We start from the raw sequence: 17,589 nt of genomic DNA on the forward strand, positions 1-17,589 counted from the left end.
TAGACAGCTGTGGCTTTTATTCACCTGAGAATTTACACAGTTCCATTTGAATAGTAAAGCAACATTTAGACAGCTGACTGGTTTTATTTTTACATTTGACCTAGTTGAGAAATGAGTAAAAAAATGAAATGCGTTCATGTATTACGTAAGGCAAATGAAGTTGAAAAAATATTGAAGTTATTTTGTCAACATGAGGTCAAACAGAAAGCATTAGTCATGTAATGTCTAGAAGACATGCAGATTTTTACCTGGAGTACTGAAATATCCTCCATGAATAATAAAACTTATAGACAGGTGACAGTCTTGTTTTTCTTCACCTGACTCACCTGGACTGTTTGTCCTCCTTGCTACGCATAGAAACAACACTTCAATTATAGATAAATATATCCACAGTACTTAGTGATATTAAATTCCAGTTGAGATAAAGAGGTAATATATTATTAATATACTAAGTTTTATTATATGTTTTAAAAATGATGAAAAGGTAAATTTTAGCTTTGAAAGGGAAAATGTGTAATGTATTTTTGTCTGTTGATTAATTAATAATTGGACTTAAAGGATAACTTTGACAGACTTGTTAGAACTAAGTGTTAATTTTTTAAAAATTTTAATTAAATTTGTTAAATTTGAGATTAGATGGGGTATGCATACATTGATTTGGTGCATGAGAGTGGGTGGTTTGTTGTCTTAAAATGTGTCAGAAAATTTAGTTTTAAATTGTTATTAATTCTGTTTATATGTTAAACCTTTTGACAAAAAATTTGAACTTTCTTGTCTTATCTTTGGCAGTTTCACCAAATGATTACTAGTAAAGGAAAAATATATAGCATGACTAGTATGGGACTTATTCAGCTAAGATTGGGGTCCCATACCTAAATTGAGCGAACAGGATGGATTCATCTCTGAGGGGTTTTTCGCTAAGTGGCCTAAATGTCTGGCATGCCTACTGAAGCTGCTAAACGATAATTAATTACCCTCTCACAGCTTCAGTAGGCGTGGCAGACATTTAAGCTGCTTAAGTTGATTGCAATTTAGCAAGAATCTCCTCAGAAATAGATCGATCCACAGTTGGTACGATAGGGTCTGGGAATGGTCCTTAAAGTACATTTCACAAATTTTCAAGGGCTCTTACCTCATTTTTATTTCAGTATTTTTCCCGAGCAACTAGAGCAAATTGTTATAATATCTTGACAGTAATTTTTACCTTCTGTGGGGACAATAACCAGTTTAGGCTGTCTTTCAACTACATTTAATTTAGCCCTATCCTTTGTCAAACACAACTAGACCAATATCTTTAAGTCACGATTACCCTGTAGGCTATCCAAGTTATCGCTCTAAATATACCCAGAAAACTATGTGTGTGACAACCTGTTAAAAGGGGCTGGTGACACTGGTGACAGGTTGACAATATTTTCAAGACAGGCCTCAGATACTCTAAAAGATCTAATCACTATGTCTGCTGACAGTTTAAGATGCATCTCAATTTTAATGTCGAGTATATAATATTTATTTTCCAGTTTGTAGGTAATCTGGCAAGTCGAGGTTGTGAAAGTCAAAGCTGCAGACAAACAGGACTAGTAAGTATAGTAGGATTGCATGTGTACCCGTTTGTCCTAGATATCATTATATTGAATGTATATTGTACTTTTTTCATATCAGTAATTAGTCAGAGTGCACACAGTATGAAAAAGATTTTTAAATCTTTTAAGATTGTAATCAGTTAAAGGTAAAGATGATTTTGATGGAATTCCTTACCATTAGTATAGATACTTGCTTAAAAAAGGAAAATAAGAGGCAAAAAAGATGCTTAGAAACTAGATTTCAGTTAAGTACTAGTGCTATATTTTGAGGCAAGACATCACAAGTCAATTGCTTTTAATTAGATGATCCAGAGTGACGTATGAAAAAAAGTGAAGGCATTTCTGAAATCTGGTTGACCTTACTTGGTTCATACTATTTTAGCAGGCCACAGGAAGCTGGAACTAGCTGTTGTCTCTCTCACTGCCATGGTGCTAGAGGTAAGGTGCATGCCATCAGATTAGTACTAGTAGCTTTCTGTAGATTCTATTTCTGCTTGCCTCTATGGGGAGTGTTCAGATAAATCCATCGAACTAGGTGGATCAATCCAACTCTGTGGGAGATTCTCCCTTAGTGCAGTCACTGTAATCGACTTTAATGTCTGACACGCCTCCTCGAGTTGCTTAGGGGTAATTAAATAATTAACTAGCTGCTCAAGGAGGCGTGTAGAAATTTTTTTCACGAATTTCTGATGCATTATGTTCCTACATGTAAGTTACAGGCCAAGAGACAGATATTTGAAAGGGGGGGGGGGGGTCTTTTTCTGAAAATATGGACCTTTTAACATGAGATGTTCATATACCTATTCTAGTAGATCAGTTTTTACCCTGAGCTGACAATTCCAACCCCCTTACCCCCGAATCCCCCCCTGGGTATGGGCCTGAGTTATGTAGCTCTGCTTCTACTTGAATGGAAACACAGTCCAAATTGTGTGTCTTGGTGTTAAACCAGTAACACAAAGCTTAACAGGAAATACATCTGAGATTATCACTGTTTATAATCTACCATGATAACTAGGCCTGTTATTAAATTGTAATTTCCACTGGACCACAAAGATTTTGACACTTTGCAACTGGTCAGAAAGTTTTGTGCTGTTTGCAAACTTTGGTTCTGTCTGCAAAAGGTAAGTGAAGGGTAACAAAGCTTGAACACAAAGAGAATCATTCAACACATTTACCATCATATTCAGGCTGCTGCATATTTTTATGGAATTTTGAAGGGTTGAATAACAGCTATAATCTACATGTACTTATTGCGCATGCAGGTAGGTAAGGATTTTACTGCAGTTTGATTATTTTATTACCACTTGATTACATAAGTCTTTCACTATTCCTTGTGAAAAATGCCTTGTTTTGACATTGACTGCTTTTACCCAGCTTGTTGAAGCTGGTTGAATTTATTAAATTTTTATCATGAATCTAAACCATAGGCTATTTGCCTTTGAATCATTCTCATGTTGATCAACCATTTTTTTAAAGAATTGTTATATAATCTTTTGCAACGATATCTTACAAACCATTAGGAATTGGAATTTAGACAGGGAAAGACTTTGGATTATTCTCAAATATGTTTCAAATTGTAAGTGTACAAAAGATAAATATAGCTACGCACAGGTTAATAGACTTGATAGATGTTAGCCATGACCTGGTGGCTAGCTTAAAGGGATAACAACTGTTCATTTTGGACAAAAAATGGATTAAACAACAATTTTCCTGTACTTACTTACCAATAGCTAATTAATCCATTCCTACATTTAAAGCGGGTCCCTATTTTCTTCTAAAATTTGGTTTTTGTGATAATCTTAAGGGATTATTCCAGAGGGTAGCCATCTATGGAGGTTGCTTGGTTGGATGGCAAGCAAAGATTCCAGAATAGTTGAAATAACTGCCGTTTTGGTGGTAAAATGTTATTTATTATATTTCTGTGAGTTGTGTTTATTGTGAAATATGGATTTCATACGAACAGTTATTATCCCTCTCACCCTGGACCACAGAGCTCTCTGTATTCTAGTCTGTAATTAAGTGATGCTCAGGTGGAACACCACTCTTTGTAATCCTCTGATTGCCCACCTAGGTGTTGAATGGTGCATGTCCTTGTCCATGTTATGTTATGTATTAAAAGCTATAAAGATAAGGTCAGGCATGGAGTCCAACCCACTCCAAGTACCCAGCCGTTTCATTGCACCCAACCCAAAATAAAAAAAAATCAATTTATCGAATAAAACATAAGAAATAAAAAGGTAATAGTAAAAAAATTCTCACTACCTTCGGACAAGAATTAGATAGCCATGGGGTGCCTTGTCAGAAATATAAGCCACATGCGGTGAGCTGAGGGGTAGAGCCCATGAGCTCCTTGATCAGTCATTTAAAATGGTTTGTGTACCTCATTTATCATTCATGATACCAGTATTTTAAATTGGTTTTCGTCTTTCCATGTAGTGATACGGGTCATCTGGATCACATTGCAGATGTCTTCCTCAGTTGACCTTGTCTTGTAGGGCCATTTTTCTGATGACAAAATACTGGTAGTTGAATTTCTTAGAAAATAGAACCATGATATATCTTTGAAAACAAGAGCCAAATGTCAGTCATACTTTCCTATATTAACATGATTTATTAATAAAGACATAACCCTTATTAGTACATACCAACCTGAGGATTTTTCCCAGGTAAACTTTTCTGGAAAGCTGAATAAATAATCAATATTATAAATTAGAAATTAGAAATAAATTGTCTATGGGAATGTGGCCTGAAATTAATGTGAACTGTGCAAATTACATCAGATATTATCACTTACCTATTATACCTACACTTACCTTACCTTATATTATTCTTAGTTTGTTTGAAGCAAATATAAACAATATAATTAACATAGTTACACTGTTGGTTATTTAAGACTCCCTGTAGCAGGTAATTAAGAGTGTCTGTGATGACATACCGCTATCACTGGGCAGCCCTGACCTGTCCTGCCCACGCGCTGAGGTAACTCTCAGCTTAACTCGCCTTTCCAGTCTAGTTGTTTAAAAATGGGAACTAAAATTAGAGCAGAGATTATATACTGGTACAGGACACAATATATAAATATAGTAGTAAGGGATATGTTTCAATTATAATGCGATGTAGTTAGGATATACTGCATTAGGAAATATGTTGAAGAAAAAACATCTAAACATAAAAAATGGAGCAAGTTAGAAAAAGTGAAACAAAAAAGGTTAATAATAATGCATAGAAATCGAGCCTTATTTAAACTGCACAGCAAACAATATAATAAGGATGCAGTATATAGCTTAGTATTACATGTAAGCAGCTGGCGGTAGAAGTTCCATGTTTAATGAGGGCGCTGTTTATCTTGGGCCCAGATTAGCAGTGTGTGAGGGTGCATGTCGCAGTGGAGCAGAGACGGCAGCAGGTAAATATTGGTTCAGTTGCAGAAGACGGAGGACTGTATCAAAACATAATGTGAAGCAGATGAAGGTAGATGTTGTGAATTTGTAGATATGGGTTGTTTGTGTGCAAATGCAAGTTTGCATTTTTTATTTGTCAAATTGTTGTTGCTGTGTTTATGTGCTTGTGTGTATGGAGATGAAGTTTGAGAAAAAAGTGCATAACATCTAAAAGCAATCAGTCAAGATAAAATGCAGGAGACTTGGTCTGTGCATTCGTTAAACTCAGTGCATTTAATTTCAGCTTATAAGTAAGTGTTGAACGTCAGGTATTTAAGCCGGTCACAACGGTTTGGTTTTGACTGTGTAATAAAGTTAAATGGAGCACAGTGTTTTCCACCAAAATTGGCTAAGATTCCAGAAAAAATATAATGGCTTTCAGAATGTTGTACATCGTGTAGTCTACAGACCAATGTATGACAAAATGTGTAATAAATCTTCAGCATATATGCACCACATAGATAAGGCAGCTTAGATCAGTATCAAAATTTTCACCATCCAGGCAAGAAATTGCTGTGTTAATCCTAGCAGCCATAGACCAGGTAATCAAGGCACAGGTGCTCTGATGGGTATTACATGGTATTGCATATTTCATGTAAGTGGAGATTGTTCACTGTGGGTTTTATTGTGTTGATAAAGTTTGAAAGTACGTATATAATTTACAATACACAACCAAGGATTTTCATGCAGAGAAGTTAGATTAATGTTTACATTTTGATAGGGATCTTTTCAGAATGTTTTCATAATGATAAAAATCCAGTAACTGTAAACAAATGAACTTACTTTGCTGCTGCTCATAAAATTACAATTAATGACTTACCCAGCAATTCCGTAAACAGAGGCGTTAAATACACACCAACTGATAATATTATGTATACTTCATGAAGCAAAACAGTTGCTGCATAATAATTATCAGATTTCATGAAATACAAACACTTAAATTAATATTTTGACCACTTTTATTATAAACAGGATAATTTTGTTGGCACATACACAATTTACCCCTTTTAACCTTTGTAAATAGCTGCTCTGTATAAACAGTCAGGATCCCCCCCCCCCCCCCCCCGAAGTTAAGTGTTTGTTAACAGTTAAAAAATGAAAGAATTTCTGAGTCAGTCTTGGTAAAAAAGTCTTAAGGTGTTCCAAGTTGTACTATGTGTTTTTTTGTATATGAAGAAGAGGTGTTTTTCTGTAATGGTAGAAAAATAATGCATAAAGAAATTTGAATCAGTCTTGGAAAAAAGTTTTGGGGTGTTTTTTTTTTTTTTAATGAAGATGAGATAATAAAAAATCTTAATAAGAAAAGATGAATACCATTAACAATATAAAAGATTATTTCTGCTGTATGTTAAAGCCTAGATTACATTTGAAATATGATGCCCGTACAGTGCACCATTTTTTGTAGAATTTTTATATGATCTTTTGCAACAATATCTTACAAACCGGATTTAAAGCCATGTAATTGTAGGCAAGTTTACCAAGTAGAAAAAATACAGATCAAAACAGTCTAATCAATTCATCTACATGGACGAATGACTCTGTATCCAGGATAATTTGGAGTGGTTTGATAACCTAGTATATAAAGCCTTTAGGTTATTGTGATACTTCAGTCACTTATAACTTTGAACTATATTTTGGATAAAATGCAACGTTAATTGTTCAAAAGTCACTGGTTTTATTAAGTACTGAGGACCAGACTTCTGTGATCTCATTTCAAAAAACTCATGGGCATTTTATAATTAAATGATGATGGAATCCTGTTGCCACTGTACCTGGAAAATTCATATTTCAAGGTATACAGTCTACATGTGAAAATGCCCCAGTTCGAGTCATATTATTCATATACTGCAAAGCTACTTGTACTTTTTTTAGACCTTTAAAATGAAGAAGTAATGTACAGGAAGACACGACAAGTCAATTATTTGGAATAAAGGAATAAATTAGAAATGGTGTTAAAATTGATTCCAAGTTTAGGGAAAGGTCAAGCAAATAAATAGGAGAAAATTGATTATATTGTAAGAAAAATTTCAATTTGTCAGTGATTGCAAAAATCCCTAATAGGATATATACAACTGAAGAGTCACTGAGGAGCATGATAACTGAAAAAATTAATGGGAAAATGAAATCGATAGCATTTGCTTTAATGTAATCTTGATTAATACCAAAAGTAATACAGCAACAGTATGGTTGCTAGGTAATAGCATTAATGTAACTGTTTCTTTTTTTCCAGTTGTTTAAGTATGGCTCAACCAAAAGACAGATAAGTGAAGAACAGATCAAATTGTGAATATAAGGTAAGTTCTGAGTTTGACGTAAGATAAATGCAGATTTATGAAAGTATAAACCAACGTTAATTGCAATTGAAATTATTTATTCACAGGGGCAGATCCAAAAGTAAGATATTTTCTGACAGTCTTTCAAATGATCTTTTTGATCCATCCTCCATTTTGATCCTCTTCTGACAGAAAAATTAGACATCTGTCAATGTACACTTAAAATTTTGACCACCTTCTGGAAGACACAAGGGGACAGCCTTCATCCGCCTATGATTCACAATCTCCATCACTTAGGCTGACCTACCTATGCTTAGTTTTTGTGCATGTCATTGTGGTATAGTGCCATCACTTAAAAGTTACACAAGCACAATAACACCAGCCTCTGTGAGTTATATATAGCTAGGTGCATTTCTACTCAAGTTGTGACAGTTATAACTTACAACTAACTATCGCAACTGATCTTGCGATTATGAGTTTTTAATCATGTACTGTATGATACTCAGCAGGGGTTGGGGGTGGGTTACTCTCTACAACAGACTGCCTGGGTGGTGACGTCTCTTTGTGCAGAACATTATTCTTACTGGTAACACATGCCAGTTAATAGCATTTTTTTGTTGTGAATGACTGTTTATTGACAATGAAATGCGACAAAACAAAAAAGGAAGTGTTTGATTTTGAACATAACTGTTTGTTAAACTTTAAATTCAAAGTAACAGCAAAAAAATTTCCAGTGAGATATCAGTTCATCTTGGAATGCCATCATGAGACATCTAGTGGTTGAAATCTATTATCAAATGTTGGTGCATTTTGTTTTTTGATAGAATTTGCACCAAATTTAATTTCTGTACTACGGGAATCCCTTAATTAACCTTCAGAAATAACAGGCTACTAATAATTATGAGTCTATTTTTGTCTGTTACAGTACAGTTAGCAAGAGAGGTTTTAAATATTAATTTATTGTCATGATTGTAATCAGAGGGAATGTGAGTGCCTGGTGTAGTAATGTTATAGTGACTATCTCTGTATACTAAAGTACAGACCTTACATTTCATTACAGGATCAGAGTTCAGCTATTGAATATTAAGAGAGATATCCTTAAATATCTAGAGAAAATCCTCTCTTCTCTTGGAAGAGGGTAGAGCTGGGTAAGGAATCCTTATCAAAAAGTGTGGCTAAAACAAGATGTACCAAATTAAAACGCCACAAATGGACCGTAACTACAACTGTTAAAAGTGTGAAAAACAACCCCACCCTATCTTCCAGGTCAGGCTTAAGTTGCCTTATCTGTCTGTGAAGTTGACAGTGTGGGACTGTCGCTTTCTTTGCCGCTCTGCCCTTGGAGCACTGATCCCACAGATTAAGATAAACTGTCAGGTTTTGCTCTGTCAGATCGATATTAGTTGAGCTTTGCACAACAGTTAAGGATACTGACCTTTTGCAGATCTGTACTGTCTAGTGTAATTTGGCACAAATTTCAATTGATTGTCCACAGCATTATGTTTTATCAGCATATAATTTTTTGAACAGTGACTAACATATTAACAAACTTTCTTTTAAGACAACATTACATACTCATGTCTTTTCAGGCATTACTGACCCTAAAATGTATAGATGTATCTTACACATATAGCAGTTTTCCTTAAGATTTTATTAAAATTTAAAGTTACCAGTGGTATGCTACCAACAACTATATGCCTAGAGCAATAGCAGCAAATATGGTTATTATTCCTTTTGCAAAATAAGCTATTGAAAAGGAGCCACTTGTGGAGCAGTTTTCACCATTTTTCCCACAGTTGGTGTTGGTTCTAGGTGGTAGTTTAAGATCTCGTAGGAAGACAGTAGTGTTTGTGTCGATACCAGACACTGTCATTGTGTCAATTATGTCCCGATTTGGTTCTGAGGAACTGAAGTTCACTTTAACCTCCGATGTGTAGTTAAGAAACCAAAATAAATTGGTTGGAGAAGCATACAACTTAAACACATCTTTGTCTTCTGTTGGTAAAAGGGGAAAATTTCCCAAACTCCCATACAAAAATTTTAGTACTTTGTCTGTGCTGTTTTCCATTGTACCCATGGCAACTGTTATGTTCCCATAGAAATAGTTGCCAAAAGTTCCTGTGTAGTCCACTAGAGGTCTCTGCTCTGTCAGTCTTTTCAGACTTGAAGTCTGATTGGTAGAAGAGATAATCCAAGGAAAGGGAAAAGTACAAGTAGTGCTTGCATTCAACCAGGGTTCCAGACCCATCAAGATGTCTGCAATGTATAAACTCATGGCTCTTTGTGGATTTGTCTTCAGGTTTCCAGACGTTGTGGTATATATGGCAATACTTTCAGCTGGAATGGTAGTTATCAGCGATAATTGTCCATACAGAGAGCCAGCATGAGAAATAGTTCTGTAACCTGAAAAAATAAATTGACAACATATATGTTGAATGGTAGGACCTTATGTGTGAATGGAACCCATGAGTGACAGGCAAAGTTAATAATTAAATTTTGCCCACTAATTGATCTTTTCTATATAATTTTTTTAATTTTTGATTTTTTTATAAGGAGGAATCCATTGGTAGGATGTTACCTCTGTAATAGCCAGCATACCACCCCATGGCGTATCTGTCTCGTACATCTGTAAATGGAATTTTGGGTCTGGTATAAAGGTCATCTTCAATGGCCACTTCACCCCAGATGTTCCTTGATGTCTTTGTGTTGTCCAGAGAAACGTTGCTCACAAGCTGAGTGCCGTTTGGTAGGACACCATTGCTGAGGTGAAATGTTAACCACTTTGACATATCGGTGGGTGTGGAACACAAACCACCAGCTCCGTCTACAGCATGCAGTGTACTGGAACAGAAGACATGAATTATATATTTATTATTACAATATAGCTTATTTAATCATTCTTCAGTGGAGGACAGTAGAAACAGAGTGAACAAACTGGCAATGGGTTAGTGAGGTGAAGCCCGCCCCTTTCTTAAGTGAGATGACTAGTTAGTCAAAAATGCATGTCTTTTGGTTTCTTTGGGTTTTTTCCCTGCCTGCTGCTCCCCTGCATCTAACCTCTCTTTAGTTTCATCTCCAATGGTTATGTTACAGACACCCTTTTCCCTTTCCCCTCCCTCTGTCGCAGTGCAGTTGTGCTCTCTCTCTCTCTCTCTCTCTCTCTCTCTCTCTCTCTCTCTCTCTCTCTCTCTCTCTCTCTCTCTCTCTCTCTCTCTCTCTCTCTCTCTCTCTCTCTCTCTCTCTCTCTCGTTTTTACCTATACAATTGGACATCAACCTCCTTGGGTCCCTCATCAGTCACATAATAAAACTTGGCATAGTCCTTCCCCTCTGGCTTCAGGTCATAGATTTGGGTTGTCCGTTTCATATCCAGAGGGTCCAGGATTTCTTCCTGCAGCAACACTTGGAATGGTTTCCCTCCCAGTGCCTCAGCCACACGGCTAGCTATTCCATACATCCAGTTGTTGTAGATGACCTGGTCGCGGAAGCCGTATGTGGCATTCATGTATTGTATATGTCTTAAAAGTAAAAATGAAAGTGCATTACATGTTGTCTTTGGATAACTGAATTCATATACAGTGTATGTGCAATCACGCCATTCATGTCTTGAAAGTAAATGTCAAAGCACCAAGCTTATATATGCTGTTCCATTTATAGTACAACTGCGCAGCTGATTCAGTGTTTGATGCCTTTCTAATGCAAGATGTAAAATGTAACTCTAACATGTAAAAATTATGTACCATAATCATTGAAAAATATGTCAGTTTTTGATGTCAAATTGAAAAAAAAAAAGATCAAATTTGAGTGCTAAGCAGTTTTGATTTTGTACTTATAATTACTATTACTCACCTGAAGAAAGTGTCCCTGGTAAGTCCACCTAGTACCCAGGCAAAGTCGTGTCTGCTCATACCCGTCCGATGAGACACCAAGTCTCGTATGGTGACATGGTATGTGGTGTAGTTGTCACCTAGCAACAGGTCTGGCAAGATGTCCTTCACCTTGGAGTCAAATGTATGGCTGGAGTGGACATTAAGTTGTGGTTAGCATGGGTATCAAGCACATCACTTGTACTCTAGTATTAAGAAGTACATGTAGTACACAATTTACTGGTCTGTGAGATACCAGTACATGAGAACAAGTGTAACTTGGAGAATTGGTTTATTTCATATTTATACATTTAATCTCACTAAATATACATGTAATGGATACAGATACAGATACAGTGGACATTGGGTAATGCTGTAGGACCTTAACTACTTGATAAGAGAAAAGACCTTTTTAAAGGTCCAGTGAGCAAACATGAACAGAGTGTAAAGGGCTATATAAGGTCAGTGGATAGCATGTGTTGAACACAGTCAATGTTCAAATACAAAAACTTAAATTTATCCCTCCTTCCAGGGTATATATATATATATATATAGTTTTGGTCATATTCTTTTAAGCAGCTTATCAAGTTGTCGTTCATTAGCATTGACCGGGTGTATTTTTTTGCATAATTAATTTACATGGATATATTTACCTTTTGTTTCGATCTAAGAGTTTTGCGAGTAGAGTTGTTGTGAAAGCCTTGGAGCAAGACGCAATACAGAACTTGGTCTCATCAGTGGCCTTTATCTTCTTCACATAGTCTGCATAACCATACGACTTGGCCAGTACTGTTGTACCATTTTTGACCACGGTAAGGGCGAGGGAGACCACTTCAGACCCATTACAAGCCAGCACCTCTTTTGCATACTTATCAATTGTTTTTGCCAGGTTCTCAAAGCTAGTTGGGTCGGTAGTTTGGCAGATACTTTGGTGAACAAGAACCAAATACAACAAATAGAAACACCAATACCCCATGTTTACGTTTTACCTGGTGACCTTGACTCGGTAACATTCACCTGGGTAAGGTGCACCTGTGATAAGAGATGGAGTTCGTACCCCACTTAAGTTAGACATTGGTTACACAAGTTTTGACATACAAGAGTCTATTAAAGAACATTAACTAACTGTTAATCACTGGAGGGTTTTGCATTAATGTTTTCAGTCCCTTTATGTTTATGCAGCTTAGAAATCTGATATATGTGAGCACTTGTTTGGAATGACAGGTGAACCCAGCAAAGAAAAGCAGTAATCAGCATAACTTATACCTCATTCACCCCCCTCCCCCCCACCACCACCACCTCCACCACCAGAAAAAAATTGTTGAATTTTTCATTTTTTTTTTTTTTAATTTTACCTACATGTTAATTTCATTTTTATATGAAGACGAGATATTCCGGGTATGGCCCACTTGAAAACAGAGATGTAATAATATCTCTAACAAATTAAGTTGTTGGGGTGTTTTGCATGACCCTCAAAACTCAATATTCTATAGTGGGACCGATAGTTTCATCGTGTCTGCAGTTCTGCACGATGTGAATATGTGGATATTCTGAATGTATTTGTGGCTCATTGAAAGTGGAACCTGGAATCACGTTGCCTGATAACATCAGGTACTGTTTCTGTTTGAATATCTCTACCAGCATTGTAGCTGCACTTTACTGCTAATTCTAGATAAACAAAGCATGAAAAATTGATAACAGTCTGTTAGAACAATGATATTTTGATATTTTGTTGTCAAAAAATTGAAAGATTGAATATTTGTCGCACAACCATGCATGCATGCATGCACAAACACCTCTGTTATAAGGAATAAAACTCACATGTACACATACTGTAAGTGAAGGCATGTGTAATACCAAGGTCTTAATTATGACAGGGCAATTAGGGATATAAGAATATCAATAAGATATGAAGTAAGAATCACAGTGAAGTATGTAATGGCATTCTAGAGGTGACTGACATGATTAAGAAGTGTTTACATTAAGATTAAGGGCCTTATTTATTTATGTGTTGTCTGTTAGATGTCTGAACATTTGGTTTGCAAGCTTAAGGTACATGTATGTTGATTTCATTGGAGGACTTTGTGTTTACCTGTGGTGCAGCCTAGCTGGGCTATACTAGTAGGTGGTAGATTTAATATGCTATGACTTCGAACATTTTGCAAACTGCAAAGGGCATTTCTGCTATAGATTCTGTAAGATCTGTACTTAAATTTCTTTTTCCTCTTTTTTTCAACATGCAGCATGGACAGATAGGCAAAACAGAACTGTGCAAGCCTAAAATACCATCTAATGTTTTATATGTTCATGTTTCCAGGATCTTTTAAAGTATTAGTTATCATGGAAAGCTGATGTTGTCAGACATATTAAACATTTGCAAGGAACTGTGTTATTTGTAATAACCTTTTTTTTAAATGATTGTCTGTATTTCAGATAGAACCCTGAAGATTATTTAAAACAAAGGAAACCGACTCATCCACAGCATTGAAGATAATTCATTTCCATGAGAGAGGAGTATTCATTATCTTAACATTCTTTTATGACCAATCACCAGATGGCAGCAGAGAACAATGTGTTTTCCCTGTAGATGGCAGCATGGTTGTTATTGCAGCTATAATCCCCAAATGGCATCATAAGTCGCAGGGAATTGGGCATCAAGATAACAGCTCAGTGAATAATATATTTACTCCTTAGATGGCAGCAGTGTGAACAGCATTTACTCACCAGATGGCAACACGTACCTTCCTACATTTACACCATAGATGGCACCATATGGAATTCTGTCACTAGATGGCAGGGTGGCATAGTCTCTCGGGATATTTGTATTATCGCCCAGGAGGAGGTTTGTGTGGTTTTATTCGATAGAAATGTTTTTTTTTTTTAATTTTTGAGAAAATGATCAGAAAAGTGTAATGAGATAAAAAAGAGTTTGCAATCCTTTATGTATGTTACATTAAGTGTTGAGGATGTTAAACTTTAGTTTAGGTTCATGGTGCTTATAAAATTGAAATATTTTTTCCATTTACAGCATTTGGTCGTATAAAACCAAAGAAGCGTTATTGGTATGTTTTTGATGACAGCCAAGGAAAATTGCTGTGCTTTAAAAATGCAAACGAGGCAAAAAAGAGCAAACCCACTGATAGCGTTGATATAAAAGATGCCACCATCTCTCTGAGTTTAGATCAGAATAATCAGTTTATTGTTAGGTATGTTCAGATTTTAGCAAAGACCTTTAAATATGAATTAAGAAGAGACAGTTACTGTGATGTTAAAAGGCTTTTGAATTATAGATATCTTTTTCAACTGTAATCTTCACCTAGAGCTTGCCAAATTAACAGCAATGAATTTAAACTCATTTTAGTGATAGAAGAATGGAGAGTGAGTGCTGCTTTCTAAGTGCACATATTCATGTTTTCAGCGATACCATTTAAATCAAATCAAGATTGTGATATTTTTACATACCATTAAAATTGAAAAGAAGACTAGCAATATTTTGTTTATTACATACATGAATAATTTCTAGTTTAATTTTTCTTTCAGCATTGAGGGCAAGGAGTTCTACCTTACAGCTGACAACCATGAGTCTATGATGATATGGCTGCTGGGTCTTCAGGTGGGCTTTACACTGTCCTGTCACCTTCAATTAAGCTGCTGTAAACTGTCTTTGACCCTGTGACACAATACCTGTAAGGGAATCGGTGGCTATTGTCACTTGATAGTTGGGTTGGGCAGCCCTTTTGTGTCCGTGTGACAAAGGAAACAATGGTGCAAGACTTGGTGATGACTATGGTCATTTTGTGATGCGTGATTGTAAAATGTTAAGCACAGTCAAATATTGTCCATCTCCCCTGAAATTAAATGTCTTGAAAGTTATAGTCAGGCTGGAAATAAGATATCTTAATGGTGAGACTTGATGTGGTTAACTGTCAACATGAGGATTGCCACCCCGAATTTTAGACCATTATGGAATCTATCTTTTGTGGCAGTTTAGGACTCCATATCATTTACATTATTATAAAATAGGATTACTGTTTCGTTGCTATGAACCCAGCTGAAGGCCATAGCACACTGCTGCCCTCTACATTTTTCATGGCCTTAATGCGGCACAACCAGCATGCACATAACCAGGTGTTATCACAAAAGGCGTCAGACAAAAACTTGAACTGAGTGAAGGTTTTTAGATCTTCTATATTTTTATGTACATCATAGCTAGAGTATTCTGTGATCTTGAAAAATTTTTTTTCAGAAATTTCATTGAGTCAAGTCAAAACAATTATAATTTATATATATGATGAAATGCTTCCACTGCAGGGAATGAGTGTTAAGTGATCACAATCAAGCCTAAACTTTGTGTCAGAGATATGTTGTGAAAAACAATAGAGGGTGCACAAATAAATATTTTCTCTGAACCAGTTAGAATGCAAAAAGATGCATAATAATAGTGATGTTAAATAAAAGACCATAGATGGATGCAGGTTTTATATTTTAATTTAAGCTTTAGATTTCAAACAAAAGAGCATTTAATGTTACAAAAGAGCAATGTCTCTAGAAACAGACATGGCCTTGGAATAAGTAATTACAAATGAAATGAATTAAAGATGAAAATGGTGTTTTAATGGCTCTGATGAAAGGTAAAGCAAGAAAAGTTAATTATTTGTCAAGGTCATCTATGCACCAGTGAACACACGTGACAAGTTTCTGATCATGTGTGACTGAATACGTAGTATCTGGAGCACACAGTAGACCTTTGCTGATCACATCATCTCATACAGGCCTACAAGTATATTGCTAGCAAATGAAGGCCAGCATATTATGTGGTATGGCCTGAATCAGAGAAAATGGTCTTATCAAGCTGACTTATTTAAGCATACTGTTAATATTGGTCCAGTAACTAGACTAATTGTACCACCAGCGTTAGCGCTGGCGGTACACATGGTTTCGGTCCCGTCCGGATCGTTCCGCCGGCTCCGCCGGCTCCGTTGGCTCCGCCGGCTCCGCCGGACGGCTACCGTTACCGCTTCTCCTCCTAGACGGTGAGGGCCCCCGTACCCATCTCATGGATTTAGGTCACCTATAATCTCAACTCGTTCCACGTAAAATTTGGGCTTTGTCGGTATTGGGGTCTGGGTGTGGCACTCATTGCAATGCACCCCTGTCTAAAAATTGCAAAATTAAATGCTAATTATCTACCCTACGGAAGGAGTTATGGGAAAAATTTCTATAGACAGCTTTCCAAAAGTCATATGTGTAGATTTCAAATATACCCTTGGATTTGACCTTTGACCTCTACTTCAAGGTCAAATGGGCCAAAATTTTCAAAAAAATGAAATTTTTTACGAAAAAAATTTTTTTTGCCCTGTTATTCAGACACCACACAGACTTAACCAATAATATTATTGGAAAGTGTTACCCTTCAGGTCATCTTTCATCTCCATGAATTTGGGGTCAATCAGTGCATTTTCATGGGAGTAGCGGCCATAAGATACCGAAACTGAAAACTGTCTCTAATTCGGGAACCGTTAATGCTAGAGACCCATTCTTTTTTGCATTTTGTAGAGCATGTAAAGCCCAACACTGGAGGTGGTCTCCGTTTTTTTGTATTCCATACGGTTTTCGAGTTACGCTGTATCAAAAAGTACATATTGGTGGTAAAAGCAAAATGTGCAGTACGGTAATAGATAATAAATTTTGAACTCTGGAAAAATAAAACATAAGGCTTGGCAAAGCAGACAACTTGTGTTCAAAAATGACATTATTTCATCAAATTTGAACTTCTGAAACTTCAGAGCACCTCCTATTTCAAGAAATTTGACCAAAATGACATTTTCTTTATTTTAATTAATTTTTTCTGTACGAAATTTAAGGCACATTATGGTAACTCCAAAATTATAACATCTAGTCCCTTATATCTCCAAAACTGGCAGAGATAGGTCCATAGTTACTATTGAAGTTGAATAGGAAGTCATATACTGGCAATCTTACTATGACCTTGAAATTGACCTTTGACCTACTTTTCACCATGAACTGAACTTTGCAAATTTTTCTTCCCTTTTATCTCCAAAACTGGCAGAGATAGGTCCATAGTTACTATTGAACTTGAATAGGAAGTCATATACTGGCAATCTAAATGTGACCTTAAAATTGACCTTTGACCTACTTTACACCATGAACTGAATTTTGCAAATTTTGCTTTCCTTTTATCTCCAAAACTGGCAGAGGTAGGTCCGTAGTTACTATTGAACTTGAATAGGAAGTCATATACTGGCAATCTATATGTGACATTAAAATTGACCTTTGACCTACTTTTCACCATGAACTAAATTTTGCAAATTTTGCAAATTTTGCTTTCCTTTTATCTCCAAAACTGGCTGAGATAGGTCCGTAGTTACTATTGAACTTGAATAGGAAGTCATATACTGGCAATCTAAATG

The 17,589-nt window shown here is 36.0% G+C and overlaps 2 protein-coding genes across 13 annotated transcripts in view; one reads left to right on the plus strand and one right to left on the minus strand.

Annotated features, from left to right (window-relative positions):
* LOC106174987 (uncharacterized) overlaps positions 1-17,589 on the plus strand; it is a 57,784-nt gene that overhangs the window by 4,778 nt on the left and 35,417 nt on the right. The window contains exons 2-7 of one of the 12 annotated variants that reach the window (XM_087007346.1): positions 1,518-1,577; positions 1,963-2,018; positions 7,251-7,314; positions 13,592-14,000; positions 14,187-14,364; positions 14,699-14,771. In XM_087007346.1, coding sequence (XP_086863472.1) covers positions 13,949-14,000; positions 14,187-14,364; positions 14,699-14,771 — 303 coding nt within the window. In that variant the 5' untranslated portion in view covers positions 1,518-1,577; positions 1,963-2,018; positions 7,251-7,314; positions 13,592-13,948. Of the gene's footprint in view, positions 1-1,517; positions 1,578-1,962; positions 2,019-2,711; positions 2,847-4,422; positions 5,052-5,128; positions 5,616-7,250; positions 7,315-13,591; positions 14,001-14,186; positions 14,365-14,698; positions 14,772-17,589 lie in introns of those variants that run through there. The other 11 variants (XM_087007354.1, XM_087007348.1, XM_087007356.1 and 8 more) reach the window with 11 other exon arrangements.
* On the minus strand, positions 8,233-12,180 carry LOC106171090 (uncharacterized). The gene is made up of 5 exons (XM_013551226.2): positions 11,812-12,180; positions 11,142-11,309; positions 10,550-10,810; positions 9,872-10,134; positions 8,233-9,696 (listed from the first exon to the last, which is right to left on the minus strand). Exons 1-5 carry the CDS (start codon positions 12,132-12,134, stop codon positions 8,984-8,986), a joined length of 1,728 nt encoding a protein of 575 aa, XP_013406680.2. The 5' UTR covers positions 12,135-12,180; the 3' UTR covers positions 8,233-8,983.

This window comes from Lingula anatina, chromosome 3, assembly GCF_051362555.1.
Source record: "Lingula anatina isolate TDL-2025a chromosome 3, LinAna3.0, whole genome shotgun sequence".
NCBI lineage: Eukaryota > Metazoa > Brachiopoda > Lingulata > Lingulida > Lingulidae > Lingula > Lingula anatina.

Excerpts from the sequence above, each read along its gene's own strand:
- LOC106171090 (XM_013551226.2), bottom strand. The coding sequence starts at position 12,134 with ATGGGGTATTGGTGTTTCTATTTGTTGTATTTGGTTCTTGTTCACCAA. Across the intron at positions 10,811-11,141 it reads ACCAGGGACACTTTCTTCAG|ACATATACAATACATGAATG; the intron begins GTGAGTAATAGT and ends TTTACTTTTAAG. Across the intron at positions 10,135-10,549 it reads GTTGATGTCCAATTGTATAG|TACACTGCATGCTGTAGACG; the intron begins GTAAAAACGAGA and ends CTTCTGTTCCAG.